The sequence below is a fragment of the Saccostrea cucullata genome, unplaced genomic scaffold (assembly GCF_032062105.1).
Source record: "Saccostrea cucullata isolate Sc308-1 unplaced genomic scaffold, CSIRO_AGI_Scuc_v1 ctg4516, whole genome shotgun sequence".
Classification (NCBI taxonomy): Eukaryota; Metazoa; Mollusca; class Bivalvia; order Ostreida; family Ostreidae; genus Saccostrea; species Saccostrea cuccullata.
In genome coordinates this window covers 30,616-42,679 of record NW_026931055.1, presented here as the reverse complement: position 1 = coordinate 42,679, position 12,064 = coordinate 30,616, and the positions used below count along the sequence as shown (strand labels likewise).

General features: G+C 32.3%; 2 protein-coding genes across 2 annotated transcripts; both read left to right on the top strand.

Annotated features, from left to right (window-relative positions):
• Positions 1 to 215: 215 nt before the first annotated feature.
• On the top strand, positions 216 to 5,947 carry LOC134231212 (uncharacterized). Its single transcript, XM_062713141.1, has 6 exons — positions 216 to 223; positions 592 to 653; positions 773 to 980; positions 1,191 to 1,304; positions 3,774 to 3,861; positions 3,946 to 5,947. Exons 3-6 carry the CDS (start codon positions 788 to 790, stop codon positions 4,070 to 4,072), a joined length of 522 nt encoding a protein of 173 aa, XP_062569125.1. The 5' UTR covers positions 216 to 223; positions 592 to 653; positions 773 to 787; the 3' UTR covers positions 4,073 to 5,947.
• A 2,054-nt stretch (positions 5,948 to 8,001) lies between these two features.
• Positions 8,002 to 8,433, top strand: LOC134231213 (protein IMPACT homolog). The gene has a single exon (XM_062713142.1). It carries the CDS (start codon positions 8,002 to 8,004, stop codon positions 8,431 to 8,433), a length of 432 nt encoding a protein of 143 aa, XP_062569126.1.
• The last annotated feature ends 3,631 nt before the right edge of the window (positions 8,434 to 12,064 follow it).

Sequence of the window (12,064 nt, the reverse complement as noted above, 5' to 3'; positions counted from 1 at the left end):
TAACTCTAGAGGAAGTGTATTTATTCTTTGTTGTGTAAATAATAGGGTGTCGAAATTGATTGACATTTTAATGACTATTCTGTATTTTCCTATTTAAATATTCAATGGTACGCCCCTATTGGTAAATTTCCGACAAATCACCTGAATCTGAGTCACTTTCTAACATTTAAAAATGCGAATATCAAGAAAGATGTCCATATAAATGTTTGCCATCCTAAGACAGGTATGCTATGTTCACGTTTTTCCCTTCTCTTCAAGGGTGTTAACGAAATATTGAATGTCACTTCTAAAACTATGATAAGGTAATGTCAAATAATAAAGCTGAAAGATATTCATGAAAAACTTAAAGTCTTTTGGACATTTACAATCCACTTATCAATTTTATTATTAAAGATCTATATTGACAAATAAATTTAAACTTTGAAATTTTATTCAATATATGTATTCGAATGTGTACTGATAAACATGGTTATAGGTAAAAAGTTCGAATTCCTAAAGAGCAAAGTACCCATCCAAGTATGAAAATAGATTCAAACCATAAGTATTACAATAAATTCCTAACAAGCACCATATTCTTTCTACTGATGACAGCCGACTTGTGTGAGAGTCATGTCCGAAATCAACACAAAGTGAGAAAAAGACAAGGGCAACAGGTATAATAAGTCATTTTAAATTATTATAAAAAAAATTACATCTGTTAAAACAATTGATTTCCATCAATATAATGTATAATTACGTGTACATTTCATACAATGTTTCCTGCTGTTTTTAGAGATTACCATGTACAATGTCCTCTAAGACAATAGTACAAGGAAAGTGCCCAAATGATACGATATCCCGTAATACACGTGCAAAAGAACTTGGTTGTGAAAATATTAATAACTCTTGTAAAGATTCTAGTGACTTTGTCTACCACTGTGTTTTAAATGAATGGGGCAATGGCTCTTTAGAAGTATGTGCGCCATCAACGAAAATTATAGGTTGGTATAACATTGATAATTTCAATCACGACACTTCAAACAGATAATACAGGTAATTATGGGATTTAAGTATGGGATCTGGTCAACGATAAATACGTACAATTCCATTTCATACTTTTTTAAAAGAGAAATAAAATTTATTTTAAACACTATTTCTCACCTCAATTGGTATTTCTATAGATATTCATGTATATATGGCTTTCCTTGCAGGACAATTTTGTGTTGAATATAATTTAGGCGGATCTATAGTTCAGGAACACCACAAAACAAACAGAACCTGTACTTCTTGTCCTTTTGTTTACAACTCAACTGAAAGTTTTCGTTGTAAGTTATCAAGAGAGAAAAAAGAAAGATATTTCATAATAGGAATATAGTATAAGGAGCCAACAAGAACATTTTTGCATTTAAAACAAGTAGTTGAAACTGTTTGTACTTTATTCCCCTATAATATCCTTTATATCAGAGACTTTTTAAAGTTCATTAGCTAATTTAGAATTGAAAAACTAATTCAAGAAATAAAACAAGAGGCCCAGGGGCCACAGCGCTCACCTGAGCACATCGGGCTTGAATTTATCTCCTCCCCCTTCCAGGCGTTCATTATTTGAACAAACTAGAATCTACACTACCTGAAGATGATTCCATATAAATACCCCGGGTATCACTAATCATAGCTTTGAAGAAGATTTGAAAAAAAGATTTTAAAAGGTTTCCCTATATATCCCTATGTAAAACTTGGGTCGGCCATTTCGGCCTCACCCTATCCCCAGGGCCGGGGGTCATGATTTGAAAAACTTGAGTCTACACTACCTGAGGATGGCTTCCCTATCAGTTTCATCTTTCCTGGCCCAGTGGTAATTGAGAAGGTTTTTTAAAGATATTTCCTATATATTCCTATGTAAAACTTGGGTCGGCCATTTTGGCCCCATCCTTGCCCCAGGGGTCATGATTTGAACAAACTTGAATCTACACTACCTAAGGATGATTCCACAAGAGTTTCATCTTTCCTGGCCCAGTGGTTCTGGAGAAGAAGATTTTTAAAGATGTTTCCTATATATTCCTATGTAAAACTTTGGTCGTCCATTTTGGCCCCATTCTTGCCCCTGGGGTCATGATTTGAACAAACTTGAATCTACACTACCTGAGGATGCTTCCACGAGTTTCATCTTTCCTGGCCCAGTGGTTTTGGAGAAGAAGATTTTTTTAAAGATCTTTCTTATATATTTCTATGAAAAACTTAGGTCAGCCATTTTGGCCTCACCCTTGCCCCAGGGGTCATGATTTGTACAAACTTGAATCTACACTACCTGAGGATGATTCCACATGAGTTTAATCTTTCCTGTTCTAGTGGTTCTTGAGATGAAGATTTTTAAAGATTTTTCTTATATATTCCTATGTAAAATTAGGGTCGGCCATTTTGGCCCCATCCTTGCCCCAGGGGTCATGATTTGAACAAACCTGAATCTACACTACCTAAGGATGATTCCACATGAGTTTCATCTCTCCTGGCCCAGTGGTTCTGGAGAAGATGATTTTTAAAAGATTTTTCCTATATATTCCTATGTAAAACTTGGGTCGGCCATTTTGGCCCCACCCTTGCCCCGGGGGTCATGATTTGAACAAACTGAAATCTACACTACCTGAGGATGATTCCACTTGAGTTTCATTTTTCCTAGTCCAGTGGTTCTGGAGAAGAAGATTTTTAAAGATTTTTTCTATATATCCCTATGTTAAATTTGGGTCGGCCATTTTGGTCCCACCCTTGCCCCGGGGGTCATGATTTGAACAAACTTGAATCTACACTACCTGAGGATGCTTCCACATGAGTTTCATCTTTCCTGTCCTAGTGGTTCTTGAGAAGATTTTTTAAGATTTTTCCTATATATTCCTATGTAAAACTTGGGTCAGCCATTTTGGCCCCACCCTTGCCCCTGGGGTCATGATTTGAACAAACTTGAATCTACACTACCTGAGGATGATTCCACATGAGTTTCATCTTTCCTAGCCCAGTGGTTCTGGAGAAGAAGAATTTTAAAGATTTTTCCTATATATTTCTATGTAAAATTTGGGTCGGCCATTTTGGCCCTATCCTTGCCCCGGGGGTCATGATTTGAATAAACTTGAATCTACACTACCTGAGGATGCTTCCACATGAGTTTCATCTTTCCTGGCCTAGCGGTTCTGGAGAAGAAGATTTTTTTAAAAATGCCATTAATTTTTAACAAATTCATGATTATCTCCCCTTGGAAAAGGGCGTGGCCCTTCATTTGAACAAACGTGAATCCCCTTCACCCAAGGATACTTTGTGCCAAGTTTGGTTGAAATTGGCCCAGTGGTTCTTGAGAAGAAGATGAAAATGTGAAAAGTTTACGACAACGACGACGACGACAACGACGATAACGACGACAACGACAACAGACAACGGACAAATTTTGATCAGAAAAACTCACTTGAGCCTTCGGCTCAGGTGAGCTAAAAATCTTTAAAGTGTTTGAATGAAACAAGGAATTAGAAAATAACTTTATTTATCGAGCTTCCAAATGACAAAAAATCAACATTATAGTTTATTTTAATAATCATCTTCGTTTATGTATTAATAGATATTTATATCCTATAAAATTATCAAATGTACGCCGACAGAATATCACTTTTATAAATTTCTTTTTTTTTTAGTTCTGAGTTTAAAGACAAATTATCTTTTGAAATCTCTTTACCACTCATAATTGAATGTAATATTCCAATAAACAAAAACTCGTGTGACTTTTCACGTGCTAAATTCTAATTTTTTTTTTCAAGACAGTGAATGCTTCAAAGGACTTTCATCAATGCCAACAGGTTCAACAAAACAAAGTTATCTTCCTTTGTCAATAGATCAATGGATCGGGTAAGGGTAATTTAGCGTTATTTAAAAAAAATGCTTTAAATGTTTGAAAAAAATAATGCCTAAAATTACCATTTATCTTCAAAGACCCGTAGTTTTACTGGGACTCATTCTCCTTATCGCTGCAACAACCTTTTGTGTGCTGAAGAAAAGAATTACATCCAATGGACAACACATTTCACTGTCAGTGATTAAAGACAGGCAGAATGCATGATTAGGAATTTCCTTGAAATTTATAGGAGACGAAGAAAAGCGTTTTGAAAACGAAACGAACGATCCGTTTCAAAAAACGTTGAATATTAACACGTAATATGACATTATGAATCCTTTACAAAAAAAATCATCAACGCTTACATTTTATTGTCTGTACTGTCAATTTGAAAAACCAAAGAATGTGAAACATAGGATACGTACAGACTGTTCCTTGCCACACAGGAATTTATACACCATAAAATATACATCATTCCATAGACTCTATTTTCCCGTCATATACAAGAAGGATATAACTGATAACTTCCTACCAAACCTAAATGTCATCACCTGTTGAGGAGGAGATTGTATCATTGTACCTACAGTTACCTCTTTCTAGCTTAGAGAAAAGAGGAGATAGACATTATCCAGTATGTTTTGTATTTCAATGCAAAGTGTCAGCAATTTGCAATATTGTTGAGTGACAACCATTTTTTTATTGGTTTTATACAAGAATGTATATTATATTGTTTTTCTACAACTGTTTATTAAATGGGTACTTTATTTACTAGTATTAATATATTTTGCATTTATGTGTACGAATATTTTTCTTCGACCTCTCCTATTGTTTTTTATACGAATGATATATTATCTAACATGCATTTGGTAAATCATTATTGTGTACTTTGAAAGCCCAGAGATTTTGTCTTGTGATTTTATCACTTACTGACATTTACATTTTTTTAAATTTATAATTAATATAAATATCACATCATTTATTTGTCCTTTACATAACTCGCTCTTATTCTAAGTATGAAGATAAAATGACTTGCATAATCTTTTAAATTATATTTACATGAATTACATGTGAATCCTTGGCGTGTAGAAGTTGGGAAATAAAGAAACAAATAAAACATGTGAAATTTACGTGAAAATTTGATAGGATTTGACACAACTTTCATATAAATTTCACATGAAAAGCTTAAAACATGCGATGAATGACAGATTAATTCAGATGAATATCAAAGTTCTTAAAAAAATATGTAAATATAATTCACACCAATTCATATGAAATTCGAATGAGGAACGAAATAATATATTTTTTACATGATTTCCGAACAATTATAAACTAAAAAAGAAAAAAAATTACATGCATTCCATGTGAGCGAATTACCCTTTCTTAAGCAAATGAAACGTATAAAACAAATCTCCTAGAGTGGAAATACGACATGCATTGCTGCATATAAGTATGAGAGATTTTCACTCACAAGGATTCACAAACAATAATTTTTTGTGATTTCGACAATTTGTTTTATTAATGATTGAAACACGCCTCTTCACAATGGTATTTCTTTCCTGTAGATTGAAGATGCTGTTATATTACAGCAAACCAGCAGAAAGATAATGCCATCGGCAGCTACAAATGAAGAAGATCGTGAGTATCTTCTTATTTCAATATCTAACTATGAATGATACTGAGATTAACGAAACAAATCAAACGTTTATTGTGCACGGAAGACATTGGTCGTAATATAATTTCTTACATTTATTAGATGAATATTATATGTAGTACCTGCTATACACATGTTTTCTTTCTAATTTTGGAGAAAATCATTCTCTCTTTCTCTCCAACAAAAAATACACAGCTATGTTATTTGGGTTCAATCATTTCAAATCACTGTAAAATTCATCGATTGTCTTGCTTTGTAACTAAAATAAATACATATGATATCAGGAATATCTTCAATACGAATTGATAACGGTGTAACAGATTTCTCTCCGATGAAATTAGGGGTTGAAACAACGGATAAATTTGGACTTTAACTTTTTCAATTAAATTCTCATGAACAATTTTCTATTTTATATCCTAAAATTAATTGACCCTGTTTGCATAACTTGATATTAAGGAAAATATTTAACGGAGTTTACTTCCAATTTTGCAAAAAAAAAAAGAAATATTCCAAAAATTGGTGTCTCACCCTGAATTCACTCATTAGAAGCAATAATATTCTTTTTAACAAAGAAAGCAGGCATACCAGAGTTATTATGAAATAAAAAGTTATTACAGAAATCTAGATATATAGAACTAGATGTTTCGGGAATTTTTTCTTTTAACTCAAAGTGATCAATAAAAAGCAGCTCAAAAACACATTTCAAGAGACTGAAGATTTTTTGTACATATACATGTGCCAACACAGCCTTTCTAAATGATGTTGATTTCACAATTAAATGTTTTCATCATATAGATTCGAGATAGGAATCATTCATTCAAATCGAGTAAATTTGGACGAAATGGGGGATAATTTCTCTGGATCCGACACACTCACAAAATTTCATTAATTTGTGAAACTCGGTGATCTTTCTTCTGAACGTAAATAATAACCCCCTCTTAAATTAGCACTTATTACGAGTATTTTCCCACTTCATCTTGACACAAAAAAATACATAATAAGATGTTGGCAAAGGCCTGGAAAAAGAGCTTGAAAGAAAAATGAATTTTCCTTACTCACAAATCCCTGGAAACATGATACTGGTAGCAATCTATAATAATAATAGATCACAACACTTTATTTTTTAATATTTTTATAGGGGATATTTAAACAATATGAACAAGGAAGAATTATGCAATTTACACAATTTTGAAGGACTTCCTTATTAAATTAGTTATTTTCAATTTAATTTTGTTTTTCTATTTTTAAATCATTTGTGTATTATTTAATTGCTGAGCTGTGTTAGATAATATGAAAACCAATGCTATAAAGTTGCAAATGTTGAGGTTAACAGGCACTGTACACGTACTGTTAAACCTTTTTGTATATTAATTCGAATTATTCATCACCTTTGCCTAACATACAGTACACTATGTGAAGTATTATATATGTTATGATGTATATGCTGTAACATGTCTTGTCCCCATTTTTGCAAACAATTCATGCTTATTTGCATTTATGCTACATTAACACCTCGTACGTGTATATGTATGTCCCAAATCGGAACAAAATTCGCAAAAAAAAAAAAATTATATTCACTAAACATCGACCATGATGCCTAAAATTATATTTATATCTTTAAATTGAATGAAAAATACCTCGACGTTAAATCTGCGAATTTCACATTCTAGCTTATAAAAAAATATTCCTTTGCATGTTTCTGACAAATCAGAATGTACTATCAAAACAAAAAAAATGTGAAGCCAGCCATAAGCATATAGATAGAAATTAAAAATTATTTAACAAGGGGAGATCACGTGACAATTGACCATAGTTGTCATGCTTTGCTAGTGGGAAGAAAAAATAGATCAAAATCGGAGTTAAAAGTTTCAAAGTGCCGAAAAAAGGGTCAACAGTTTATCATTAACATTTAGTGGAGGTCTTGAAGCTTTTTGTGTAAGTATCTGATTATTTGGAACTTTTGGTAAATTACTGTGCACCACTGTGTATACAATGTCCAGTCGTGAGTTGAAATCACAGAAAAGAAAGCCGGAGTCAAAGTCTAAGGGAACTGAGAAAATGCCGATCCCCTCCACTAACTTTGGAACTTTAACTCCATTTAGTGTACCGTTTGCTCCTTGCCCTGAGCAAATAGCGGACCCTTTTAAAACTTTAGCAAGTTTATCACAAGCCGTGGGGGACATTAAGGCTGATCTATGGGAACAGGACGGGTTTGAAGACAAGATACAATTCATTGCACAACAGCAGGAAGACAATATAACAGAGATAGACAGTCTAAAATCTAAAAATGCATCCCTACGTAAGGATCTTGAAATGTTAAAATCGGTTGTAATCAGACTTGATAGAAGAGTCACAGAACAAGAGAAGGAAATTATTGATCTGAAAGGGCAATCCTGGAAAGAAGAAGAAGGAGAAGATCTATTCAGCGAAATTCCTTGCCTGCTAAACGAGAGTTATGGGGGACAAATTGGTTTTCCCGAATGGGTCTGTTTACAGAGATAAAATGAAGACACCAAACGCCGAGGAAATTCTACAACTTGACCAGAAAGAACAACAGAAACTAGAGGAAATTGAAGTTAAACACTTTAACACTCACACAGAATCAGGAAACCAAATTAGCGCTGCTGCAGTTGAGGTAGAGACATATGCAAAAGTTCGGAACTTCTACAGGAAAATTTCCATGGATCCGGTTTATGGGCGTGCAAATCACAATATACTTGTATACCGTTTTAAAGACAATTCTGGGACTATACATGACGGATATTGTGACGACGGCGAATTTGGAGCTGGAAGGAAAATGCTAAAAATTCTGCAAGATGAAAACTTGACAAATGTATCAGTTGTGATATCGCGCATGATGGGAAAACATCTTGGTCCGAAACGCTTCGACATAATAAAGAAAGCGTTATTTGACGCCCTCAAAGAACTTCGATAGGCTTAAAGAGTGTCCTGTAACGCAATTTTTCTTTTCTTGAACATTTTGTGGTTTAACTAGTTTTTTTGCTTTTTTTCTCTTTCCAGGATTGAATAGCTCTGTTCTGAACAGGTTTCTTTTTTTGTATTATATATTCCGGAAAAAAAAGTTTATATTCGTTTTTGATTTTTCAATTACCGACCAAAGAAGTATGTCCGGTATTACATCGGCACAGAATTTAAGATAAACAAAATAAAAATGAACACTCCGACTATTGATCTATTAAACTCTTTCAACTATGCATTTGTAATTTATGCAGAGAGTTTGTTTCGTACAGGTACATACCCTTTTCTTTTGTTTCTATATTCATTTTTCAGTTTTTTTTTTTAATTTTTGAGTGAGTGTGAAAGTGTGTCTGTGACTGTGAGAGAATACAACAATCATGTTGTCGAAAATTTCGTTTGGAGGTTGCTTACATTTTACAAATCAGTTTTTGTTGGTGAACGATAATATAAAAATCGTAACGGTGAACTGCCAAGGTCTAGCGACAACTCAGAAACGACAAGATGTCCTTAACTATTACAGAAAAAAGGGTTACTCTATTTTATGTCTGCAAGATACACATTTTACCTATGAAACAGAACAATTTGTAGAAGCTCAGTTGGGTTAAAAGTGCAATTTTAGTTCATGTAAATCGAATTAACGAGGAGTAGGTATTCTTTTTAACAATAATTTTAAATTTAAAGTCCACAGAGATAAGAGAGATAAGGAAGGGAATTTAGTAGCTCTTGATATTACCATTGAAGACAATAGGCTTACCCTGGTAAATGTATATGGACCGAATATTGACTGTCCAGAATTTTATGAAAAGGTTAGAGATATTTTTCTAAAATTTGACAATGAATATTTTGTACTATGCGGTGACTTAAATCTTGCTCTTAATCAAGAAATAGATACATACAACTATGCTAATGTAAATAATCCAATGGCTCGTGAAAAATTGATAGCAATTATGGAAGATTTACAAATGATTGACTATTAAAGGATTTTGATTCCAGAAAAAAAAGTGTTCACATGGAGGAAAAAAAAACCCTGTCAAACAAGGCCGATTAGACTATATTTTAATATCTAAAGGTTTATCTAATCTTGTTGAAGAATTTACTATTGAACCGGGGTACAGATCTGATCATTCTATAGTTGTTCTAGAATCAAAATTAATATCCCTTCAATAAAGGTCGTGGCCTATGGAAGTTTTAATAATAGTTTACTGAATGACGCAGTGTATGTCGAAAAAGTGAAGCAAACTAAACATAAAGTCAGATGTCAATATTTACAAAACATAGATTATATTGAAAATAGTGCTATTTTTGTTGAGAATATGGATGACTCTATATTCCTTGAAATTCTTCTTATGGAAATACGAGGAATATCTATTTCATATTCTTCATTTAAGAAAAGAGAGAGAGAAAAGTTGGAGAAATCCCTTGTAGAAGAAATAGAGAGATTAGAAACAAGTAATGAAAATAATACAGATATTTTGGAAGAAAAAAAGAATCCCTTGAAAATTTAAAAAAAGTTAAAATGCAAGGCCATTTAATTAGATCCCGTGCTAGATTGGTAGAAGAGGGTGAAAAGCCAACAAAATATTTTTGTAATTTAGAATTATTAAAAGGGTTGAAATTGATGAACATTACACTGTTTATGATCAATTTGAAATTCTAAACCAAGTTAAATCTTTTTATGAAGAACTGTATTCAAATAAAGATTCAGAATGTATTGACATGGATCTGAATGATATTATTGACCCAGCGGAAGTTAAAAAACTTGACGAGATGACTTCTAATAGTCTTGAGAAAGGTATTGAAGAAAGTGAACTTTTAGATGTTCTTAAGAGTATGAAAATAACAAGTCTCCAGGGAGTGATGGTTTTACGGCTGAATTTTTCAAATTTTTCTGGATAGATTTGAAAAGTTATATTTTAAATGCAATTAAATGCATTTTTTTCAAAGAAAGAACTTCCAATTTCTCAGAGACTCGGGATTATTTCTTGTATACCCAAAGGTGATAAACCAAGACAGTTCTTAAAAAATTGGCGCCCAATTACTTTACTAAATGTCCTTCATAAACTTATATCTGGATGTTTAAGTTGTAGAATAAAGTCGACTCTAGAATATCTTATTTCTGATACACAAACAGGTTTCATTAAAGGTAGATTTATAGGGGAAAATACAAGATTTATTTATGACTTAATGTCTTATACAGAGTCAAATTATATTCCTGGTCTGTTGATGCTATTAGACTTTGAGAAAGCATTTGACTCAATTTCATGGACCTTTCTTTATAAAGTTCTGAAGTATTTTGGTTTTGGAAACAACATTATTGAATGAATTAAAATCCTAAATACTAATTTTAAAGCTTCAGTTTTACAATGTGGTTTTTTATCAGAACATTTTTTTATTCAGAGGGGTTGTAGATCCTGTTGCTCCCTACTTGTTCCTCCTTTGTGCTAAAATCCTTTCTATTCTTATTAAACAAAACAGAGATATAAAAGGTATATTAGTAAAAGAAAAAGAACACAAAATCTCTCAATATGCAAATGATACCTTGCTTGCCCTTGACGGTTCACCAAAATCTCTGTTTGCTGCTCTTGATACATTGAATTTATTTTCACAATTATCTGGTTTAAAGATACATGTTAATAGTTCTAAGACAAAAATTAATTGGATTGGCTAAAAAAAATTTTTAAATCAAGTTTTTCATCATTCAAGATGGAAACTAGATTGGGGATCAACAACTTTTACTTTGCTTGGTATAACTTTTTCTGTAGAGCTACAAAATATTATTGACATAAATTACAAACTTGTTTTACCAAAAATTAAATTAATGATCCAACATTGGAAAAGGCGAATACTTACACCAATCGGTCGTGTCACCATTGTAAAAACGCTGATTTTACCAAAACTTACTCATTTATTTATTTCTCTTCCTACCCCTAGCTATGACATAATATCTTCATTATGTAAGGACCTTTTTGAATTTTTATGGAAATCAAAAAGTGATAGAGTAAAAAGAGATATAGTTACTCAAGATTATTTATCTGGAGAATTAAAAATGTTAAATGTTGATTACTTCATAAAATCACTGAAATGTACATGGGTCAAAAGATTGGTATCAGAAAGTAATAAGCCATGGCTGGACATATTTTTAGGAATAAATGGTTGAGATGTTGTAAACAAATTTATGGATTTTGGTGATGCTTATATTTTAAATAGTCTAATACCTCATAATAATATTTTCTGGTTTGATGTTTTAATTTCATGGCAACATGTTTTGAAGAATGTTGATCAGGATGTAGAAATGAAATGCAAGGCTTGCAATATTCCTGTATGGTATAATTCAAATATTAAGGTAGAAAATAAAAGTATGTTTACAGAAAATTGGTATAAAAGTGGAGTTAAAAATATTAGGGATTTTTTGTCAGAAGATTGCAATTTTTTATCAAAATCCGCCTTCCAAGAAAAGTTCAGTATTTCCAATGTATGCGTAATGCAGTATAATAGCACTATTTCTGCTATTTCTAAATTTTTTAAGAATATGTCAATAGATAGAATGAACTTGAGAAAACATTGTCAGCCTAATTTACCTTTTTATT

Coding starts and splice junctions, on each gene's coding strand:
- LOC134231213 (XM_062713142.1), top strand. CDS start 8,002: ATGAAGACACCAAACGCCGAGGAAATTCTACAACTTGACCAGAAAGAA.
- LOC134231212 (XM_062713141.1), top strand. CDS start 788: ATGTCCTCTAAGACAATAGTACAAGGAAAGTGCCCAAATGATACGATA. Junction 981..1,190: donor GCCATCAACGAAAATTATAG/GTTGGTATAACA, acceptor CTTTCCTTGCAG/GACAATTTTGTGTTGAATAT. Junction 3,862..3,945: donor TCAATAGATCAATGGATCGG/GTAAGGGTAATT, acceptor TTATCTTCAAAG/ACCCGTAGTTTTACTGGGAC.